The sequence below is a fragment of the Callithrix jacchus genome, chromosome 16, assembly GCF_049354715.1.
Source record: "Callithrix jacchus isolate 240 chromosome 16, calJac240_pri, whole genome shotgun sequence".
Lineage (NCBI taxonomy): Eukaryota > Metazoa > Chordata > Mammalia > Primates > Cebidae > Callithrix > Callithrix jacchus.
In genome coordinates, this window is record NC_133517.1 from 12,382,074 (window position 1) to 12,405,911 (window position 23,838).

Below are 23,838 nucleotides of genomic sequence, written 5' to 3' on the forward strand. Positions count from 1 at the left end.
TCCAGAGGCCCTGCCCCGGTGGCCACCCTCAGAGCCCATGCACACAGGCAGCATTCCACTTAGGCAGGCCACAGGCCCTGGGAGGTGGCCACGCAGGGTCCCCCTGAGCCACGGCTGTCTCAGCCAGTGGTCACTCACTGCCCAGCCCTCCCCACTCCTAAGCAAATCCTCTCATTTCTTCTTCCAAAATAGATCTCCCTCCTCCAGGTCACCATCGTCTCTCATCTGTACCATTGCTGTTGCAGCTTTTATTTTTTCTTTTTTGAGATGGGGTCTCACTATGTTGTCCAGGCTGGCGTGCACTGGCATTCACAGGCGCGATCCCACTACTCCGAAGCCCTATTCCTAACCGACCTGGGTCGGTCACCCCTTCTCAACCAACCTAGAGATCCTCTGCTCCCAGGAGTCACCATACTGATTCCGAACTTAGTGTAGCACACTGCAACCCACAGCTCCTGGGCTCAAGCAATTCTCCTGCCTTCCGAGTAGCTGGGATTACAGGCACACACTATTGTGCCCCAAAGTTCCTTCTTTTTTTTTTTTTTTGAGACGGAGTTTCGCTCTTGTTACCCAGGCTGCAGTGCAATGGCACGATCTCGGCTCACCACAACCTCCGCCTCCTGGGATCAGGCAATTTTCCTGCCTCAGTCTCCCAAGTAGCTGGGACTACAGGCACGTGCCACCATGCCCAGCTAGTTTTTTGTATTTTTAGTAGAGACGGGATTTCACCATGTTGACCAGGATGGTCTCGATCTCTTGACGTCGTGATCCACCCGCCTCAGCCTCCCAAAGTGCTGGGATTACAGGCGTGAGCCACCGCGCCCGGCCCAAAGTTGCTTCTTTACTGGTGTTGTCCACTTTGGCAAACAGAAGAAATTCGACGTACACCGGCAAATTTGGATTTTGGATAAACAATAGCTTTTAGCAGAAGGGTGCCCGTGTGTCTTCCTAGGCAGCCCTGCTTTTAACGGGCCTCCCTCCTGTCTCTGGCTACCCTCTGTCCAAGTTCCACAGAGTAGGCAGGGACAACTGGATGGTTTTCCATTTTTCCCTTTTTAAAACCGTGGGGGTAAAATAAACACGAAGTGCACCATTGTAACCGTGTCGAAGAAGTTGTCACATCTCTGTGAAACCATCACTAACATCCATCTGCAGAACTCTTTCATCTTCCCAGACAGAAACTCTGCGCCCACTCGATGCCAGCTCCCCACAGCCTCTTCTAACCCCTGGCCACCCCCGTGCTGTTCTCAGTCTCTGTAAATCTTATAGACTGGAGAGTTTTGCACACCTGCTCAGCTCTTCCCATCCCTGGAACCGGCCTGTCCCTACCCTACTCCTGCTTCTCTCCTCCCCTAGCTTGGAGGCACTCATTGCCCCTCCCCCATGTCATATGCACCTGGTAAAATCCCAGCACTGTGGAAGTCCGACCCTTTACCTGTTTTGCCCTGACGTCCACACTGTGGACTGTGACCTACACCCAGCAGCTTTCTGCATTTCCAGTTCCTGAGAACCAGCCTGAGGAGCCTCCCAAACCCCGACGTGTGCCCAGTCCACTCCCTCTCACCGCCTGCTGGAAACAGTGTCCCACCGTCCCCTTCGCTTCCCCCAGACCTCCCCCTGCTTGCCTCTCTCTCCGTGGATTCCCTGCTGTCTTTTTCCCTGAGACCGGAGAAGCCCCCGGCCAAGCGCCCCCACATGCACCCTGTCCTATGCTCTCTTGCTGTTTCAAAACATTGCTCTAGACGTTCCGCACTAGCATTTTCGCTCAGTTCTGCACCTTCCATGGGAATCAGAGTAAAGCCTTCTCTTTCTCCCACATCCCTCTCCAGCTGCCTTGGCCTCCAGGTGCCTCCTTGCCCCTTGACAACAAAAGTGCTTGCAGGACTGTGCTCAGTTTCCCCAGTTCTCCTCCACACGCCTTCTCACCACCACCCGACCCCAGCAGCGCAAGTCAGCAGTGACCCTCAGGACGCTACATCCAAAGGGCACCCATGTCTCAGCGTCTTCCTAGGTGCCCGCCAGCAGGGTCTGCTGCTGCTGGTCTCTCACACGGCACCCCCAGGCGCGTTTTCCTCCATTGGCTTCTGGGACGCTGTTCTCTGCTTTTCCTTCCCGTCAGCAGACAGCTCCCCATCTGCCCAATCGATAAACCTCGCAGAGGTTTATACCCAGAGCTCAGTCTTTCAACCTCTTCTTTCTCTGCACTAGATCTAAGTGATTCCATTGAAAGCATTGTATTCATTTCCTGGGGCTGCCAGGGGACTTTTAAACAACAGAAATTAATTTTCTGCAGTCCTGAAGGCCAGAAGTCTGGAATGAAGGTGTAGGCAGGCCTGTGCTCCTAGGTTCTTGGAAAGCCTTCCAGGCCTCTTCCAGCTCCTGTGCTCCCAGCGTTCCATTCCATGTCTTACTGGCCGCACCGCTCCTGTCCCCACCTGTCTTCCGGTGGCCTTCTCAGTGTGTCTGTCTCAGACCTCCCTCTCCATTCTCTCATAAAGATACCAGTGGTTGGATTTGGGGTCCACTCTAAATGCAGGGTGGGATTTCACTTCAAGATCCTTGATTAAATCTGGATTTAATCTCTATTTCCAAATAAGGCCACACTCTGAGTTTCCGGGTGGTCGTGAGTTTTGGGGGGACACTAGTTAATCCAGCACAGCTGTCTAGACTCCAGCCACTCCGAAGCTTCTAGCTCCAGCCCACACTGCTCCTGCGAGCCCCTCCTGGCTCAGCATCTGCCCGAAGATGTGTGGTGGGCACGTCAAGCTCAACACACCCCAATTCAGTGCCTGTTACCCCCCTTTCCAAAACCTGTGCCAGCTGCCATCTTCTCCCTTTTGTTGATGGCAGCTCTGTCCTTGGAGTTGTCAGGTCCCAACACTCAAAATCATTCTGACTCTCTTCCTCTTACACTGCGTGTCCAGTTCCTCAGCAAGTCCGGGGTTCTACTGTCAAAGTAGATGCGCCTCCTAACTCCTCCACGTGGTCACTCTGACCTCACTCGAATACCCACTCAAAATGAGCCATCTAGCCGGGCACGGTGGCTCACACCTGTAATCCCAGCACTTTGGGAGACTGAGGTGGGCGGATCACGAGGTCAGGAGTTCAAGACCAGCCCGGCCAATATGGTGAAACTCGTCTCTACTAATACAAAAAAAATCAGCTGAGCATGATGGTGCATGCCTGTAGTCCTACCTACTCAGGAGGTTGAGGCAGAAGAATCGCTTGAACCTGGGAAGCGGAGGTTGCAGTAAGCTGAGATCCCGCCACTGCACTCGGCCTGAGTGACAGTGAGACTCAAACAAAATGAGCCATCTAGGCGCTGCCCGTCTACTCTTGTGCTCAGCTGCGGCTTCCCCCAGCCCAGTGGTCACGCAGCAGTGAGAGCAGTGTTTTGAGGCATAAATCAGACAACCCCCTCACTCTCAGCCTTCCAGTTCCTCCTGGCCTCACTCCAAATGCAGGTGGAAGTCCTCATAATGGCCATTTGCCTGCAGTGTGTGTCCGTGCTGATACAGATTTGCTTTCAGAAGTTACTCCTTTTCATACATTTTTTTATTGTCTTATTTGTTTGGAAATCTGTGTTTCCAGGTTTCATACACGTATCATTAAACTCACCCTGGATACTTGTTTAAAATCTGCAGGTGTCTAGCTGGGTCCCTCTCCCTGTTAGCAGTCATTAAGGGATAGGACCCTGAACAAGCCGCAGGGGTCCCGTGGGCCTAGATAGTCAGGAAACACTGCCATCAAGAAGTTGCTGAACCGAGCGAGCGATCCCTTTTCTAGGTCACACATCTTGCAGGCGAATGCTGCTTTTCCCCACTAGAAAGCTGCTGTGCTGAGGAGGATCTGTATTTCTCTCATTGCTCTAACTGGATGAAGCCCAGGAATTGTTTGTCCAAATCACTGGACATGGACAAGTCCTACCTGGTGAGCAAAATGCTTGACCTTGCTTCTTGCTCAGCTTCAGCCCTTGCAGCCCCGCCCTCCCGCTCCTGCCCCCACATCCTTAGGAAAAGGAAAATGCAGGAGCAGCCACAGAGGGCAGACATCACAGGCTTCCCTCGTAAACACACGGTATTTTGAAAACATACTTCAAAGGGGTTGAAATATAAATAAAGATGATAGCAAATCTGTTTCAGGTATATTCGGAACTTATTAGATCTTGTTCAGACTTCCTTTAAGTTTGTCACAGGACAAATAAGTCAGGGATTGTTTTCAGAGCTCAGGTGCTGGCCTTCTACGGGAGTTCTTTTCAGAATAACAAGCGTCAAGTTCTTTAAGATATTTTCTCTTAGTTGAAATATAGCACAGCTGCCCGCTATATATGTTCTTCTTCTCAGCTATCTGACATGGTGTATATTCACTTGCGGATTATTATTTTCTGTCTTCCCCCATTAGAGAGTAAACTCTGCAGGCAAGGACTGTTTCGTGGACTTGTAACTGGGTGGGGCTCCTGGTGTACAGGCAGGACTGTGTGTGGTTGGCTGGAAGTGGGGAATGTCACTTCCCAATGGAGATACCTTGACCTTCAGTCTTTTAATATAACTAAGAGTACACAGTACTCTTACTGTGTACAGGCACAGTAAGATTGGGATTACAGGCACAGTAGCTCACACCTGTAATCCCAACATTTTGGGAGGCTGAGGCAGGAGGATCACTTGAACCCAGGAGTTCGAGTCTAGCCTGGGCAGCATAGTGAGACCTCATCTCTACAAAAAAATAAATAAAATTACCTTGGTGTGTGGTGAGCACCTGTGGTCCCAGTTACTCAGGAGGCTGAGGTGGGAGGATTGCTTTATTGCTGGAGGTTGAGGCTACAGTGAGCTGTGATCCTGCCACTGCTGTCCATCCTGGGCCTCAGAGTGAGACCCTGTCTCAAAAACCCACCAGAATCCCCAAAACTATAAAAACCCTACCTTATATGTATACTAAGGGAGTACACATGGCATAGCATCCTAGTGACATTACAAATAGCAGCTATATCCCTTTACATTCCTGCCAACAGTGCGCGAGATTTCTAGTTTCTCCACATTCTCACTAACGCTTATTATTTCCCGGGTTTTGCTAATATCCATCTTAAGGGGTGGTCCAGTGAGTTTTGAAATATCCATCCCAATGAAATAGGCCAGTGAGTTTTTGCAAGAGAAGGTAAATGGATATTCATTGACAAACTTCCTGTTTTCTAAAGAAAGTAATTCTGTTTCATGGACACTTACTGATTTAAACATGGGTATTTGGTGAAACTGTCATTTGAAAATGATGTCTCCCCATGGCATTGCGGGTCCTTGCATGCTGCTGGATTGACTCGATTTTGAGCAGTCCCAGACATCTCCACCAGCCCTAAGCTTGGATATGCCAAACGCTGCTCATCTTTGAGCTAGGAAGGTAGTCTAACAGACAGCAAGCTTTAACTTAACTGTTTATTATGATTATCATTATTTCAGAGACACGGTCCCTTTCTGTTGTCCCAGGCTAGGAGCAGTGATATGATCATGGCTCATTGCAGCCCCAAACTTCTAGGCTCAAGCAATCTTCCCACTTTAGCTTCCCAGGTAGCCGAGACTACAAGATATGCCACCACACCTGGCTAATTTTTTAAACTTTTTGTAGAGATGGGGTCTTATTTTGTGTCCAGGCTGGTCTGAGCTCAAGCGATCTTTCCTGCTTGTCCTCGCAAAGCATTGAGATTACAGGTGAGAGCCACCACATTCAGCCTAAGTCGACCATTTTAAAAATTATCTGGCTTTCTTATTTCTTTTTGCCTCTTTTTTTCCACTGCCAACTTGGTGAGCATTCTATTTTTAGAATAGAATAAAAAGAATCTTTGGCCAAGCGCAGTGGCTCACACCTATAATCCCCGCACTTTCAGAGGCCAAGGCAGGCAGATAGCCTGAGCTCAGGAATTCAAGACCACCCTGGGCAACATGGTGAAACCCCATCTCTACTAAAATACAAAAAATTAGCTGGGCGTGGTAGCGCATACCTGTAGTCACAGCTACCCAGGAGGCAGAGGCACGAGAATTGCTTGAGCCCCAGAGACGGAGGTTACAGTGAGCCAAGATTGTGCCACTGCCCTCCAGAGTGAGACTATATCTCAAATAATAATAGTAACAGTAATCTTTCCTGTTTATTTATTTATTTTGAGACAGAATCTGACTTTATCACTAAGGCTGGAGTGCAGTGGTGGAATCTTTTCTTGCAACCTTCACCTCCTGAAGCGAATTCTCCTGCTTCAACTTCCCGAATAGCTAGGATTATGGGCACGTGGCACTGCACCTGGCTAAATTTTGTATTTTTTAGTAGAGACAGGGTTTCACCACGTTGGTCAGGCTGATCTCAAACTCCTAGCCTCGAGTGATCCACCCACCTTCGCCTCCCAAAGTCCTGGGATTATAGGCATGAGCCACTGTGCCCTGCTCAAATCCTTTATTTTTAAATGAAGTAGCCAGTGTGGATGAATGTTTAAGAACACAGGCTTTGAAGCCTGGACCAGCCAGACTCAGGTTGGAATCCTGGCCTTTTAAAGAAATGGTAACTTCTCCAAAACTCAGCTTCCTCCTCATAGCAGTGAGTAGATAACCTACTTCATGGGCTTGTTTTAACGATGCACATACCTACCGCAGTGCCTGGGCAAGTAGGAGCTAATACATGGTAGCTATCATCATCGAAGTATGGATTTCACCATTTCTTAGCAGTTTTACTTGGAAAAGGAGACTATTATGATTATGATAACCAAAGGAAGTTCAAATAAAATTTCCAAAAGATGTTGATCCCAAAAAAGTAGAGTATAAACAAGAATGCATGAGCTCTCTGTACCAACCCTTTCCTCCATCCAAATTATGGACTGAAGGTTGGAGGGAGCGAGTGTTGGGGAATCAATGAATATTAAACAGTAGAAATGTGTTTCTGTGACAACTGTGGAGGGACATCATATTTGTAGTACAGAGGAGATGTGTTCTTAAACTTTCTCTTTGCAAACTCCCTGTCGTATGTGAGTGTGTTTTTACATTCTGTGTTTCTGTTGTTAGCATTAAATGGTCTTTTTAGGTCCATTTGGGATTGACTCCAGGGGCTTCCAGTTATTAAAAAAATCCTTTGGAGAGACTAGGTTTTACTCAATTGCTACTTATTTTTCAGTTCCAACTTATTAATATTGTTATTTTATAGGCTTCCTCGGGCTTTTGAGCATCCTTAATTATGTGAATTCGTTTTCTCAAGCGTAGGATGACGATATATCCCTAGACAGTGAGACAATCAGTGCCTACTAGAATAGGTAAAGCATCAGGAAAATCAGATATCCATTTTTCCTGCTTTTTCATAGGTTTCACATTTAATTTTTCTCACTGCTTGTCTAGATGACAAATGTTTTCCAAGCAGCCAATTCTAAGCCAGGTTGCATTTTCAGTTCCAGTTTCTCATTTAGGCTGGAATTTCCTGGGGTAGATTTAGCTTTGCTTGAGAGATCACATTTTGCCCCTCAGTGAGGCTCCTTTGATCCCTCAGTCATCTGACAGAAATGTGGGTTCTTCTCATTAAAGTAAAAAACTCACCGAGCACGATAGCCTTGCTTGTCTTTGCCAATTTCTCAGAAAATCGGTAGTAATTAGGATGAACAGAGGAGCACTAAAGCAAGAGCTCCAGAGTGAGGTCATCCACACAGCACTTCATTATTTGTGCAAAGCCTTGCTCATGTTCTCTGGTGGTAGCAGCCGGGTATGTGTGCTGAGCACAGGGCATATGCCCAACAAGGCTGGCGATGGCTCAGAGCCTGCGTCTTGGGTGGGAGGGAGCTTGCTGGAATCCAGTTTCACTGCGTGGGGTGCAGGGGTTCACAGACTTCTCATTGGGCCTTTGAGAAAAGTGGGAACAGATGAGTGACCTGGCTGGTCATCACTAAGAAGCCATGAGGCAGGGGCATTTTCTGAGCTCTGCTTGGGTTTGTAAACATTGTTGAGATTTCCCTCTCCAATAAATCCACATAAAAGAAGTCCATCTGATACATTACCTCGGGCCTTGGTGGTTAGGAATTTCCCATCTCTGGTGTGGTCACAGGCTACTCGCTTCTCAGTGGGTGTGTCTGATGAAGCAAAGCTGCAGTCCCTCAGGAGGGAGAGACCAGTTGAGTTGCCTTTCCTCGGGGTTGTCCAGGCAGGTGCCTGTGGATGGGGCCTGCTGAGCCTGCTCACATGGCACTCCCCATTCAGGAAATAGCAACTTACTTTCTACTTTAACACTGTTAGAGGAGGGGGAGTTTAAATGAGTGCACTCCACTCAATCTTTTCCAAAACTTTGGTCTGATTTAACAGAAGCGAAAAGTATCTGAGACAAGTCTCGAGCAATTTAGAGGTTTATTTTGCCGAGGTTGAGGTCCATGGCCCTTGACACAGCCCGGAGGTCCTGGAAACATGTGTCCAAGGTGGCCAGGATACAGCTTGATCTTACACATTTTAGGGAGACAGAAGTTATAGGCAAAGACATAAATCAGTACACATAAGGGGTACATTGCTTCAGCCCAGGAAAGTGAGATGTCTTGAAGCTGGGAGGGGAGGTGGATTCAAAAATTTCCTGACTGGCCGGGCGCAGTGGCTCACACCTGTAATCCCAGCAATTTGGGAGGCTGAGGTGGGTGAATGACCTGAGGTCAGGAGTTTGAGACCAGCCTGGCCAACATGGCAAAATGCTGTCGCTACCCTAAAAATACAAAAATTAGCCAGACATGGTGGTGGGCACCTGTAATCCCAGCTACTTGGGAGGCTGAATCAGGAGAATCGCTTGAGTGGGGCTTGCAGTGAACTGAGGTCATGCCCCTGCACTCCAGCCTGGGCCATAGAGTGAGACTCCGCCTCAAAAAAAAAAAATCCTGATTGGCCATTGGTGGAAAGAATTAAGCTGTGCCCGAAGAGTTATAATAAGCTTGAGTTAAGGTATGGGGAATGGTGGTTATCGAAGCCAAGGTTCTTTGCTTTCTTTTTATTTTTTTTGAGACGGAGTTTCGCTCTTGTTACCCAGGCTGGAGTACAATGGCGCGATCTCGGCTCACCACAACCTCCACCTCCTGGGTTCAGGCAATTCTCCTGCCTCAGCCTCCCGAGTAGCTGGGATTACAGGCACGCGCCACCACGCCCAGCTAATTTTTTGTATTTTTAGTAGAGACGGAGTTTCACCATGTTGACCGGGATGGTCTCGATCTCTTGACCTCGTGATCCACCCTCCTCGGCCTCCCAAAGTGCTGGGATTACAGGCTTGAGCCACTGTGCCCGGCCGCCAAGGTTCTTATTACATAGATGGAGCCTTCAGGTAGCAGGCCTCAAGAGTACAGATGTGGATGGCTCTTATTGGACCTTACAAGGTATCAGTTAAATCTCTCCTGGATCAGGAAAGGACCTGGAAAGGGAGGGAGATTCTCTAGAGAACGTAAATCTCTCCCATAAGAAGTAGCTTTGTAGGGCCTTTTCAACATATGTCAAAGAAATATATTTTAAAGTAAAATACTGTGTATAACCTGTTATGTGTCATGTAATGTCATGCTAGAGTCTGTCACACTAGCGTCTGCTTGGAATTTGGTATCTTATTGCCAGGAAGACTCTGTTCAGTCAGTCTCAGGATCTTTATTTTAATGTTAATGCTGGTCATTGGTGTCTGCACTCTCCAAAGGGAGAAGGGCATAGTGAGTCCTGTCCAATTTCCCCTCTCATCATGGCCTGAACTCGTTTTTCAGGTTTCTTTGAAATCCCTTGGGCCAAGAGGAGGGTCCACCCAGTTGGTTAGGGGGCTTAGAATTTTAATTTTGGTTTACATAGTTTGAACCTCATGCCCTGGGGAAAAAGTTATTTGCAAAGTAAATCGCCCTCTAAATGTTGTATTCCGTCCCCACCCTACCCAGTGTAAGTGTGTGCATATGTAAGATGTCTGTGCATGTAAAATCACACTACAGATGGGAATATACCAACAAATAGAGACACGCTGGTGGCACTACTGTGTCGAGTTAAGCAGCGGTGTCCATAGTGGCCTCTGAGATGCTGCTCAGGGTCTGAGGTCCATCCCTGATTCCACTCCGTCACCAGCCCTGACAGCTGGGTCGCCTCCACCTGGAGGAAGCGGCATCTTTTCTCACCTGCTGTGGCCCTGAGGGTATCTCTGTTGAAGGGTTGACACTTCCCGTTTCACACCAGCAGTGGGAGAGAAAGTCTTGCCCCTTTGGGGTCAGAACGTTGGGTAAGAACTTACTTCTCTCTTTCTCCGGTCCACGTGTGCCTCTAGCTGTCTCAAAGCCTTGACCTGTGGAAGGCATCTGCTCAGCTCATTGGCAGTGGAAGAAGAGGCAGACACTTGGTGACTAACTGCTTTTCTTCTCACTATGCATGAATTAGAAAGGGTGCTCTGGCAGACTGGAAGTCTGTCTATCCAGCATCAAACAAGACAAGGCTGTCAGTTAAACCAGGAAGCATTACTATTAATCTGTTCTGTGTACCTAGACTTTTCACTGGGTACAGGATGCCAGGAGTTTCACCAGAACCCCCACCTCTAGGATCTGCTCTTTGCCCAGTAGTTCTGTGCCTCCTCCCAGGACAGCAGTGGGCTCAGCATGGTCTTCTGTCATTGGCTCAGCCATAGGCGTTTTCAGGAAACAGTCCTCTTGCTCCACACTCAGAGCTTTGGTCGTGATGCACCCCCAAAAGCTCCCTTATCCCCGTGCCCAGTAAGCCACGTTTTTAAAAAGAAAATGAAAAACACAAAAACAGCAAAGGTAGAAAATACCATCCCATGTTTTCACTGAAGGTACAAAAAGAGGAACTAAAAAAATGTGCGTCGGCCATGCTGTTTGACCCGAAGAGCACCAGAAACAGCAGCACATCTCAGCCTAAGTCAGGGATGTGGAAACCTCACTGACATCGCCTCTCTGCATGATTAGCCTCATTTTAGGTAATGGGGTTGCTTTCTATTCCAGATTTCCAGTGGCTTCGCCTATCAGCTCCCTAAGACAGAGTTAGACATCAGCACTGGAGGAAAGAGAGTTTAAATTAGTTATTTGGTGTCTGTAGGTGGTTTAGGAAGTCAGGGTTTTCTTGTCTTTGTTCACCTCTGGGCCTGACATTATGATGGAGAGAATCACATGGCCCAAGAGGAAGAGAATCTCCTCATTTGGTTTAAAACCAAAAGATTGAATTGGTTTCCCAAGCCCTGTGAGTAATGGCTCCAGCCCCAGAGCCATGATAGAGAGGGAGAGGAGCTGGAGCCTGACACTGTATCCCCTGCCTCCGAGCCATGAGGCCCACAGGGTCCTGGCCTGACTTGCAGGAAAAGCAAGTTCAAGCCACGTGTTTCAAACTGTTGGTGCCAAGGGGTTTCGGCACCTTCCTCACCTGCTGCTTCCTTCACCCCAGCTCGATATGGAGCCTCCTCCTCCCTGGTCTGGGCTCCTTATGCTGGCCCTGCACACCTTGCTTTTTTTATTAAGCTCACTTGCATCCGGCCTTCTTCTCCAAGCATTATGAAGACAGCAGTCCACCTATGAGGTTGCTCAAAGGCAACATGTGGAGACTAAGATTTTGTTGCAATCCTAAAATGGCTTAAGTATTCAAGCCTGTGATCTAGTGCTGTGCTTCTCAAACTCTAAGCTCTGGGGGCTGGGAAGTCCAAGATCAAGGCGCCAGTAGATACAGTGCCTGGGGAGGTACGTCTTTCTCTGTCCTCACATGTAAGAATGTGGAAGGGCAAAGAAAAAAAGGCCAAACTCTGTGTGAAGCCTCTTTTATAAAGGCCTTAATCCAATTCGTGAGGAAGGATCTCTCAAGACTCAATCACCTACTAAAAGCCCCATCTTTTAATACGATTGAATTGGAGATTAAGTTTCAGCATGAATTTGGAAGGACACATTCCGACCGTAGCATCATGCATCTGCAGTGGCGGTAAGATTGTCCCCAAGGGAGCAAAAATTGATCCCCAGGGGGTGAGGAAATCTTAGATATTACAATAGTTTGTGGCCCTCCAAAGTTGGTACCTACCTAATTCAACCTTCTTTCTTCATATTTAATTTCTCCTGTCAAGGACACACTAACTTTAATTTAAATTTTAATTCAGTGAATCTTCCTAGAGGAATGATAATGAAAACAAGGTTGAGAAACACTGTTTTAGACAGAGACAACCGACACAAACCTTTGCATGTACTTCCTGAAATGGGAGCCAGGAATTGGTTTCTGAGTCCCTGGTTTCACAGTTTCCTAGGTGAAATTTGGACTTAACAACAGTGAGAGGAAGCCTCAGCAGTCTCTTTTTATCCTCTCAAAGAAGAAATACTCTCTCAATGAAATCTTTGGGTTCCAGAAGCGTTTAGTTACCTCTTGGTACTGAGCTCTCTTGCGGGTCTGACATTCTGGAGTGTGGTGTTAGGTGCACGGACTTTGAGATCAGACACACGTGGTGTAAACGGGAGCATTCTCCTTCACTCTGCGGCTTTCGACCTTTCCTTTAGTTTCTCAAAACCTCATTTGCATCTGTACAATGGAAGTAAAACCTTCCTGGTGAATTTGCTGTTAAGATGCAATGTGAGTTGGGTGTAAAGGATGTGAAGCAGTGTTTGGTGTATAGTAGGTGTTCAGTTAGTGGTGGGGAAATGGGGGTTATTAATACGCATCTACTACCCACCCACCTACCTACCATCATCATTTCAGTCAAATGTCTATGGGCACAAAACAACTAAACAATCTTCTGAATCAAACACACCCTCTTCTCATCAAGCTTGACCAACTCCATGTAACTCCCTCAGGAGTCAGGCTGTCCAAGCTGCTGCAACAATAGGAAGTGGGAGTCCCTGGGGACAGCTGGGCCATGCATTTATGTGACAGCTTTTTCTGCAGTGCTGAACACTACAGGGCCCTGGAAGAGGAAGGAGGTATTCCGTGAAAAGTTGACCCTACATTCAATCAGCCAAAGTAGTCTCTGGTTTCTTCCTCCTGTTTGAAATAGAGCTGGATTTACTGTAGCCATAGTAAATACACCACCTCCAATAACAACGGATTAAGGTTTTTAAAAAAGAAACCAAGAAAGAACAATACACACAGACCAGGGAAAGAATAAAGAGAATAACTGAATTTTATGTAAGAGGAGAGTTGCGATATTTATGATCTGAAAAGGAAGTCATATCTGAGAGCTTTTATTTTGCCCCCTTATTCATGGTTTATTCAACTTGGCTAATGCTATTGTTTCTAATCTTGTCTTGGTGAATGCTTTTATTACTGTTTGGAATCTGAGCACCTTCAAGCACTCTGGCATGGAAAAGAAGGCTGAAATACACTAGGCTTGGTGCAAGTCTGTTATTATTTCTGAGAACCCTTTTTCTTATGCACTCAGATTTATGCAAATATGGGATGTGGGGAGGTGTGATAAAAGCCTTACTAACGGCTGGGCGCGGTGGCTCATGTCTGTAATCTTGGCACTTTGGGAGGCTAAGGCAGATGGATCACAAGGTCAGGAGATCAAGACCATCCTGGCCAACATGGTGAAACCCTGTCTCTACTAAAATACAAAAAATTAGCTGGGAGTGGTGGTGCATGCCTGTAGTCCCAGCTACTCAGGAGGCTGAGGCAGGAGAATTGCTTGAACCAGGAAGCAGAGGTGGCAGTGAGCTGTGATTGCACCACTGCACTCCAGCATGGCGACAGAGCAAGACTCTTGCTCAAAATTTTTAAAAAAAGCCTGACTAACAAGTCCCTGGAGTGCTTTTTGTAATGAGTTGACCATCAAAATCTGTTACCAAGAAGGAGAGCCATGCTGCTGTGTGGGAGGCTGGGTCCCTGCCACCACACCCACCTGTGTGGCCAATCAACAGCCTTGGGAGAGGGGCCAGCACAGTTTCCTGGTTGATATCGTCAAATGCAGTTTTGGGCCCAATTTGGGACTTCAGCCAGCTTTGGCTTCTTTGGGTTCTTGGCCCAGTTTATGTATAATTATTGGAATGTCAGATAAGTATCTAAGAAGTAAGAATTTTTCAAGGCTGTACTGCCATGGTGTGGAGCAGGGAGGCGGGGACAGTGTCAGCTATGACCGCTCAGATGTTGCTCTCATCTGGGCTCCTGTAGCCAAGTGTGGTCTGTTTGAACCAGGCATTGTGGCTCTCTTGCCAAAAGCCTATTAAAATCCTACACTCCTTTCTTCCACACATGCTCAGCCTGATCTTCACTCTCCCCTTTTCCTAGTTTTACTGGCTCTTTCTAACAAGTCTTGTTGAACTTAGGTTACCAGCAGACAAAGGGAAACAGAGGCAGGGCTCCTTGCCCCCAGCTGCCACCAAAATTGCCACCCCGTGTCATCCGCTTCAGTAGTGCCCACTGTAGAAGGAGCTATCTTGAGCTTCCTGCCGCCCTCGGCACGCCACCCCCTGCTGTTTCTTGGCAGCAGAGGCTTCTAGAGAAAGTCACAGACTCAGAGGAGCTCTGCCGTCACCTAGGTTGTCACCACTGCCCACCTTCTGTCGACTTCCTGTAGAGGTTGTTTGAATCTTTTCCAGGGTCAGGTAAAAGTTGTGCATCTCCCCAATGCCCAGGGTTTGTGACAGTTGGGAGAAAGGGAGGGGACGCGAAGCCACTGCTTTCCAAATGTGCCCTGGCCTTTTCCTGCTGTCTGGTTTCTGCTCTGCTCTGCTCAGCCTCAGCCCTTGTCCCACTTCTGAGGTTTCTCCTGAAATCAAGCCCCCTGCTGTGCTCAGTGACACCTGCCTTGGGTCCATGCAGCTGAGACATGCAGACTGTGTAGGTCGGGTGAACGGGACAGGGAGTGAGCGTTCCACGCCGAGGCAGGTGGTCGAAGCAGGAAGGAGGGGGTCATGGTGAGGAGGTGGAGGACTGAGCGGGGGCCGGGTCACACGGGGCCTTGGCAGCAGTACAGTGGAGCTTGGACCACATTCTTTGTGTCCACTCAGAAGTGAAAGACTGGGCTGAATAGTCTTTGAGACTGATGTAGGGCACACTGATTATTTCACGTGAGATTTCTGTGACAATGAGAATGTCATCTGCCAAATCCCTGCAGTGGTGGGCTAACAAGGTAGCATTCCGGTCATATGAAAACTTTAGCCCATTTCCCAAAGAACTGACTTTGGCTCTGAGAAGAGATTTGGTGACAAGTTTGAAGGTTCCAATGTGTACAAGTGAGAATAGAAAAGATATCTTCAGGCCCAGCATGGTGGCTCACGCCTGTAATCCCAGCACTTTGGGAGGCTGGGTGGGCAGATCACAAGGTCAGGAGTTCAAGACCAGCCTGGTCAATATGGTAAAACCCCGTCTCTACTAAAAACATAAAAAATTAGCCGGGCATGGTGGCACATGCCTGTTGTCGAAGTTATTCGAGAGGCTGAGGCAGGAGAATCACTTGAACCTGGGAGGTGGAGGTTGCAGTGAGCTGGGATCGCACCACGCTGCTGGCACTCCAGCCTGGGCAACAGAGCGAGACTCCGTCTCAAAAAAAAAAAAAAAAAGATATCCTCAGCCCTGGAGGTGTTTATACACATTGGCCATCTAGGGTGCATAAAGGTGAGTTCAGAGAAGGCCTCAGTGGGCGGAAGATGAGGCCAGGGACCGGCCTAGAGGGGAGGGAAAGGCAGACCCAACAGCAAGGAGCTAATCTTTTGTTAAGCACTGTGGTCTGGAACTGGCAGCCCGCATTGCATGATAACCAGGGATGCTGTCCCGGATGACTGGGGAAAGCCAGACGCTCCAAGCCAAGCCACCTGCCTCTCAAGGTAGAGTCTGGCAGGACTCATTCATTCCTGCGTGAAAAATTCGAATCAGAGTTTTCTCTAACTGCTTACCAGATACACTACTACTTGGTTTTCTTCCTTCCTTCTTGCCCTTTTTCTTGCTCCTCCTTCTCTCCCTTCCTTCTCTCGTTTCTCGTTTGTTTCCTTGTTCCTTCCTTCTTTCCTTGCTTGCTTTCTCTCATCCTCCTTTCCCTCCTTCTTTTTTCTTACTTCCTTCTCCTTAACTTTATCATTTGGTAATGTCTTCCTTAAAGACCTGATTTTGGAAGGATACCACACTTTCTATTCAGCAACGAGTAGTTGTTTTGCCTCCCTGTGTTATTGTTGTGTTTAAATCCTGGATTCCTTCCTGCTGTCATACTGCCCCTTGAACCCAGAAGGTGGAGGCTCCAAGTGGAAGTCATGAGAGTGAATCTTGCCAGGCGTGGTGGCTCATGCCTATAATTTCAGCACTTTGGGAGGCTGAAGTGGGTGGATCACCTGAGGCCAGGAGTTTGAGACCAGCCTGGTGAAACCCTGTCTCTACTAAAAATACCAAAAACAGCATGGTGAAATCCCGTCTCTACTAAAAATACAAAATTTAGCCAAGCATGGTGGCAAGCACCTTAATTCCAGCTACTCAGGAGGCTGAGGCATGAGAATCACTTACCCAGAAGGCAGTAGGTTGCAGTGAGCTGACATTGCACTACTGTACTCCAGCACGGGGGACACAAGTGAGACTGTCACACACACACACACAAAAGAGTGAATCTTTGTGATTGTCCTGGAGGGAATGTACAGAGAGAACTCGGAGAACCAGTTTTATGGGCTGTCAGTTAACCTGACAGAAAGGACATTCTGTTCTTGATACCTCAATAATATATTTCTATTAGCACGTCACTTTCTCCAACTCTACTTTCACAGTTGGTTCAGGCTGCCGCAACAAAATCTCATAGACTGGGTGGCTTAAACAACAGATATTTATTTCCCGCAGTTCTGGGGGGCGAGGAAAGCCCTGGTAGGTTTCCTGTGTGATGAGGGACCGTTTCCTGGTTCATAGATGGCACCATATAGCTGTGTCCTCACATGGTGGAAGGAGGAAGGCAGCTCTCTGGGGTCTCTTTCACAAGGGTACTTACCCCATTTTGAGGGCCCCACCCTCATGATCTAATCACCTGCCAAGGCCCTGCCTCCTAATACTATTGCCTTGAGGGTCGGGATTGCAACATCTGAACTTTGGGGTGGGTGGGCAGGGGAATGGAACACAAGCATTCAGACCATAGCATCTATTTTCTGATTTGAAAAACTGGCATAATGACATCTATATCTACACAGATGAATTTAGCAGGGTCTTAAAAAGATTCTTCACACATTAAAAAATGTTAGGACATGTTGCTAATTTTTTTTTTAAGATTACCATCATTGGAGATTTGGGGGTGGGGGTGATCAGTTGTTTTAGAAAGGGCTCAAATGGTGATTGCCATTACCAGGCAATCACCAATGGTATTTTGATCATTCAGGTTTTAAATTCCCATCTTTAAAACCTGAATAATCAAAATAGTATACGTGAAAATATTTCAGGAACTCATAATTTTTCTGGTTTTCCTTGATGGCTCTTTTTATCACCTGTCCTACATATGAAAATGAGAACCTGTTTCTGTTTTCAGATTGCAGAGGGAATGGCGTACATCGAGCGGAAGAACTACATTCACCGGGACCTACGAGCGGCTAATGTCCTGGTCTCTGAGTCACTCATGTGCAAAATTGCAGATTTTGGCCTTGCTAGAGTAATTGAAGATAATGAGTACACAGCAAGGGAAGGTATGTTCCAGTAACGATCGTTAGATGTTTTATTAGTGTGTTTTATTTTGTTGTTGTTTTTGACAAAGCAATTACAATAGCCATCATTAAGAAAAACTTATTTGGTGCAACACTGAGGCTGTACCATAACTGTCTGCTTATGGTTCTGTTCTGATAGTTTCTAGAAGGTACTCTCTTGATTAACTCCGAATGATACTTTGTTAGGCTTACAGATGCTACCAGTTGTATTTCAATTAAGCAAAGCAAAGCACAGATAGATTCAGCAAGATCTAGATTCTTATTTTAAATTGTTAAAGTTTTCACTCTAGCAATGAATATATTTTACTTAACTGTGGAGAAAGTATTTGTAATATTAATTCTGTGTTCTTTATTCCGGCCTTTTAATTGCAAATTAAAATGTGCACATTATCATATACACGGAGCTAAATATAAGGCAAAAAAATCTTCTTTATTTTCCCATACTCTGTATTGCGTATATGAACCAAAAATGCACAGAGAGGGCCTAAGTTCCCCAGCCCCTGGCGCACCGTCCAGAGCCGAGCATGGTCGGGGCCGCACGGGCCTTTCCTGGGCTAGGATTGCCCATGTGGTGATGACTGCGGATTCTGATGCTCTCACCCATGAGAGCTGAGCAAATATTTTGGTAGTGCTCAGTCTCTTCTGGAAGAGCCAAGCACTTTCTTGACATTCCTGAGCACTGTTGAACAAGGGTTTCTTTTTACGACGTGTTTGTTATTTCTGGAAGAGGTAATAAGCAGATTGAAACATTGTTTTGATTTGTTGAACATCTCCTGCTTCCATCATATGCGGGATGGTTCGCCTCCTGCCTCGAGCTTATGTTCTGGAAATCCTTGACCTTAATGATTATCCCTAGCAGAAAGGCAGGCAAAGGAGAATGGTGTAAAGAAAAGAAAAAAAAATAATAGCCCAAAGCTGGGCGTGGTGGTGGGTGCCTGTAATCCCAGCTACTTGGGAGGCTAAGGCAGGGGAATTGCTTGAACCCGTGAGGCAGAGGTTGCAGTAAGCCAATATCGTGCCACTGTACTCCAGCCTGGGCGACCAGCGTGAAACTCCATCTCAAAAAATAGTAATAATAATACCCAAAATGTATTGAGCATTTATAATGTGTAAATGGGCTTTTCATACATTAGTTCATTTATCTTTACAATAATCCCATGTGATCGGTGCTAAGATTATCATAATTCCCACCTTGCAGAGGAGGAAACTGAGAGATTCTGCAGCTTTTTGAGGTCCCACAGTAAGTGATAGAGCTAGGATTCAAAGCCAGGAGATCTAGCTTCAAAGTACCTGAACTAGAATTGATTACACTGGTTTTATTGAATTTAACAAGCCGAGAGTCTCAGAAAAATAGCTGTTCTCATGCAAAGACCATGGCGTAGAGCAGACCACAGGTCTAGCTCTAACCGCAGCCACCTTCTGGCGTATCTCAGGATGACAGTAATGATGCTTATCTTCACCGGTAAGTGCCATTCATTGGTACCTTCATTACCCTACTTGATTGGTATTTACACCGTGCCAAGCCCACAGATCAACCCACCTAATCCTCACAGCAATTTGGGAAGGTTTGGTTGTTTCCCCAGTTTGCACATAGAAGCAGCAAAGCAGCACAAAGGCAGCAAGTGACTTGCCAAGATCACACCAAGCAGGAAACAGCAGATGCGGGATTCAAACCAGGGCTATGGGGTGCCCAAGCCAAGCTCCTAGCCATGGTCCTGGCCGCTCTGCCCCGCACAGTGCTGCTCCAGGCAGGCAGGGGTTAATGCAGAATGTGTGCTGTTGCCTCGCATACAGCAGGCACCGGGAGACTCTCTACTGCCCTTATTGTTCTTATTGGAATTTCTAATTTATATTGGGGACCACAAAAAAATTTTAAGCAAAGACATAATAAAGGCAAAGACACACACACACACATATATTTTTTGAGATGGAGTCTTGCTCTGTCTCCCAGGCTGGAGTGCAACAGCGGGATCTCAGCTCACTGCAACCTCTTCCACCCAGGTTCAAGCAATTCTCCTGCCTCAGCCTCCCAAGTAGCTGGGATTACAGGCACCTGCCACCATATACCTGGCTAATTTTTGTATTTTTAGTAGAGGCGGGTTTTCTCCATGTTGGTCAGGCTGGTCTTGAACTGCTGACCTCAGGTGATCCACCCACCTTGGCCCCCCAAATTACTGGGATTACAGGAGTGAGCCACTGTACCTGGCCATAAATATATATATTTTTAAGGTGGTTGATAGAAGTCCCTGCCTTCTGCCAGGCACAGTAGCTCACTCCTGTAATCCTAGCACTTTGGGAGGCTGAGGTGGGTGGATCACCTGAGGTCAAGAGTTCGAGACCAGCCTGGCCATCATGGTGAAACCCCATCTTTAAAAAAAATAAAAAATAAATAAAAAAAAGAAGTTGCTGCCTTCCTTAAGGGAACCCTGCATGTCTCCTTGGGCCGGGCCTGCCTGTCCTTCATCCTTTGGATGAAGGGATCCAAAGAAACTACGTTTCTCACCAGCTCCCAGTGAGAAACGTAGTTTTATCACTAGCTCATTCTCTGTTTTATACTATGGTGTATGTGTTCATTATTCGAAATAAATAATTGAAATTTAAAAATAAAACAGAAATCAGAAGAAGAAAGTATGGGCTGGGCACGGTGGCTCACACCTGTAATCCCAGAACTTTGGGACGCCGACGCAGGTGGATCACCTGAGTTCAGAAATCCAAGATCAGCCTGGCCAACATGGTGATATCCCATCTCTACTAAAAATACAAAAATTAGCTGGGCATGGTGGCGGGCACCTGTAATCCAAGCTACTTGGGAGGCTAAGGCAGGAGCATCACTTGAACCTGGGAAGTGGAGGTTGCAGTGAGCCAGGATCACGCCATTGCACTCCAGCCTGGGCAAGAAGAGCGAAACTCCATCTCAAAAACACCAACCAAAAGAAATATGGGATCACATGTTCATGACTTTTTTGTTTAAGCTTAGATACCCAAGTGAAAACCACATGTCTTCTTCCTTAGGTGCTAAGTTCCCTATTAAGTGGACGGCTCCAGAAGCAATCAACTTTGGATGTTTCACTATTAAGTCTGATGTGTGGTCCTTTGGAATTCTCCTATACGAAATTGTCACCTATGGGAAAATTCCCTACCCAGGTATGGTTTACTTAGCTATTTATAATCAAGAGGTATAAATGAGAAAAAGTCAAGCTGCAGGAAAGCATTAAAAAATAAGAAAAACGTCATCTATCCAATAGCCAAGAATGAGCACTTCGAGCCAGAACTTGACTTTCGCTAGTTTTAGCACACATTGTTCTAAAAGTGCTTAGACACTTCTTTGCCTTCTTCCTTTATTGAGTGTGTGTTCTTTTTCTGCATTGATTAATTCCACCACATATGAGGATGGATAGACATGGGATCCTCCAAGGCAGTGCCCTGATGGAGGACGGCTCCCACATGGAGACAAGGATTTCCAGTGCTTTGCAACTGATTTTGTAGTAAGTGCACTGGAGTCTCTCTCTCTCTTCGGGAAATAACCACCTCTGTTTATCAGTGAGAGGCCCTTCTGCTGTTTAACATACTGGTATCGGAGAGGGTATGAGCATTTACTTCCAGATTCCTAACACTTGAAGCCTGCACAGCCAGATTCTGCCCATTTCCCCCTTTTTCCATAGTCTGTGCCGGCATGGTTAACAAGAGGGTTTTCAGCCAGGCGTGGCGGGCTCACACCTGTAATCCAAGCACTTTGGGAGACTGAGGCAGGTAATCATAAGGTCAGGAGTTCGAGACCATCCTGGCCAACACGATGGAACCCCATCTCTTCTAAAACTACACAGAATTACCTGCGTGTAGTGGCAGGCATCTGTAATCTCAGCTACTCAGGAGACTCACGGAGGCAGGAGAATTGCTTGAACCCAGGAGGTGAAGGTTGCAGTGAGCCAAGATCGCACCACTGCACCCCAGCCCTGGCAACAGAGTGAGACTCTGTATCAAAAAAAAAAAAAAAAAAAAAAAAAAAAGAGGAGCTATTTCTCCCAGAGCCTTCACATTTTCATTCATGTTTGACTTTTAACAAAATCTTGCATGAGGGGAATTTAAAATTAAATTTTTAATGTTTATTCTCCTATTCAAAAAATGTTTGAGTATGCTAGGCACTCTCAGCTGCTAGGAGGCCATGGTATCTGGCCATGTCCCTGGGAGTGAATGTTGTAGTAGGGAGAAACTGATTGTTACCAAACACATGGCCAGCCTGTAGGACGGTGGGAGTGGTGTGGAGCCTGTGTGGAGTGGCTTAGGGATTGACGAGTACCCACAGAAGAAGGTGGGGAGCTGCTGCTTTTTTATCCCGTGGTCCTGGCAGCCGCAGGGACTCAAAGATGTGAGGGAGGGAGCCTTGGGCTCTCTGAGATCTGCAGGTCCCCATGGGGAGGGCAGCCAGAGCATGGGCTTGGCCAACAGGAGCAGGAGGCCAGCATGGTTTGGGCCTCTGTGAGTATTTGATGGATGAATGGGCAAATGAATGAATGAATGAATGACTCACCCAGGCCATTTGATCTGTAGACAGTCAATGGATGAGAAAGCAGAAGGCTATGGAGCTGGGGGTTAGAGTGCCTCAGGGAGAGACTTACCGGCCATGTGAGAGTGGCCTCTCTTACTCTGCTGATATGCAAGCCAGGGAAGGCTTTTAGACAGAGCAGCCACACAGTCGGCATGCTCCCATCACTACTGCTGCATGTGGGGATGAGCCACAGAGAAACTGGGGCAGGGACCAGCTGGCAGCTGAAAGCCTTTGGGTGGTGTCTGCCTGCACAGTGGACCGACTATCCCAGGAAATCCCTTTAGTGTCAGCATTTCATCTTCCAGCTGCTCTAGACACTGAGGTTAATGAATTAACACTGCTGCAAAATAGGAGAAATATTTCTAACCAGCCCTGATTTGATGTTATTTATCTCTATCCCCATCTCTGACGACATCTCTTTCTATATTCTGTTGGTAGAGAAAGATTACATAGTTAGATGATGTATATAATCTGACACCTGATAAAATAAACATATAATCTCATAAAAGAACGTTGTGTGATATGTGTGGTGTGCTGCATGTGATGTACACTGTGGCCCTGAGGCTTGGAGAGGGTGACTGGGCCCCTCACTGGTGGCAAAGCTGCTCTGAGCCCCAGCTCTGTATGCTTCCTGAGACCCCTCAGCTGATATGTGCGATGCCCAAGATTTGGAAATATTCAAAATCTTTTAAAAAAAAAATTTTTAAATAATTTTAAAAATAAAGAACCAATAGAAAAATGGTGAGAATCACAAAAAAATATTTCTCTCTATATAGAAGAATCCACCAAAATGCATCAACTAGTCTGTTCCCTGATTGGCTTGTCCCTGGAAAGACTGGGGATGTGAGATGTCTTTAGGAGTTCTGGATCAGTAGATTTTCCAGTCACCAGAGTTGTATGTCACGAGAGCCTCTAGCATTAGGGTTATAAACATAATCAAGCAATCCTATTTACTTCAGATGAGAAAACTTGATTCATAGAGAACACAGACATTGGTAAACATTGCCAAAATATGCCATTTTCCACACTGTTCTAAAACTGCTTATGGGAGAGAATCCGCTGATTAACTGAATTATCTGAAAATACATTCTTTACCCAGCAAACTACTGGCTATGTTTTGTGCGTGTGTTTTTAAAGTACTTTAGAAGCTATACAGGCGGGGTGTGATGGCTCACACCTGTAATCCCAACTTAGGTGGATCACTTGAGGCCAGGAGTTTGAGACCAGCCTGGACAATATGGCAAAACGCTGTCTCTATTAAAAATACAAAAAAAAAAAAAGTTAGCCCGGGGTGGTGGCACACACCTGTAATCCTAGCTACTCAGGAGGCTGAGGCAGAGAATCACTTGAATGCTTGAATCCAGGAGACAGAGGTTGCAGTGAGCTGAGATCACGCCATTGCACTTCAGCCTGGGCAACGAAGCAAGACTTCATCTCAAAACAAAAAAAGAAGGCATATACCTAGCTTTGTAAAATAAAAGGAAAGTAAAAGAGAGGAGGGAAAACAAAAAAGAAAAAAGAAAGAAAGCAAGTCACAAATAAAGAGGACACATTTTTAGAGGAGAAAGACAGGCTAACTAAATGTTAGCCTTGGGTCAAGAGATAATAGGTTATATTAATTGCTTCTTGATGAATTTCTGGAATTTCTAGTTTTTTTACAATGATATTTTTATTAAATATTTTATTCTTATCTATGCACATTAAAAACGTCATACAAAAA

General features: G+C 46.6%; 1 protein-coding gene across 4 annotated transcripts in view; it reads left to right on the plus strand.

The window, feature by feature from the left end:
* LYN (LYN proto-oncogene, Src family tyrosine kinase) overlaps positions 1 to 23,838 on the plus strand; it is a 131,148-nt gene that overhangs the window by 100,478 nt on the left and 6,832 nt on the right. For all 4 annotated transcript variants that reach the window (XM_002758913.6, XM_008982662.5, XM_078352501.1 and 1 more), the window contains exons 11-12: positions 17,401 to 17,554; positions 20,585 to 20,716. In XM_002758913.6, the coding sequence (XP_002758959.1) occupies positions 17,401 to 17,554; positions 20,585 to 20,716 (286 nt within the window). The remainder of the gene's footprint in view (positions 1 to 17,400; positions 17,555 to 20,584; positions 20,717 to 23,838) is intronic.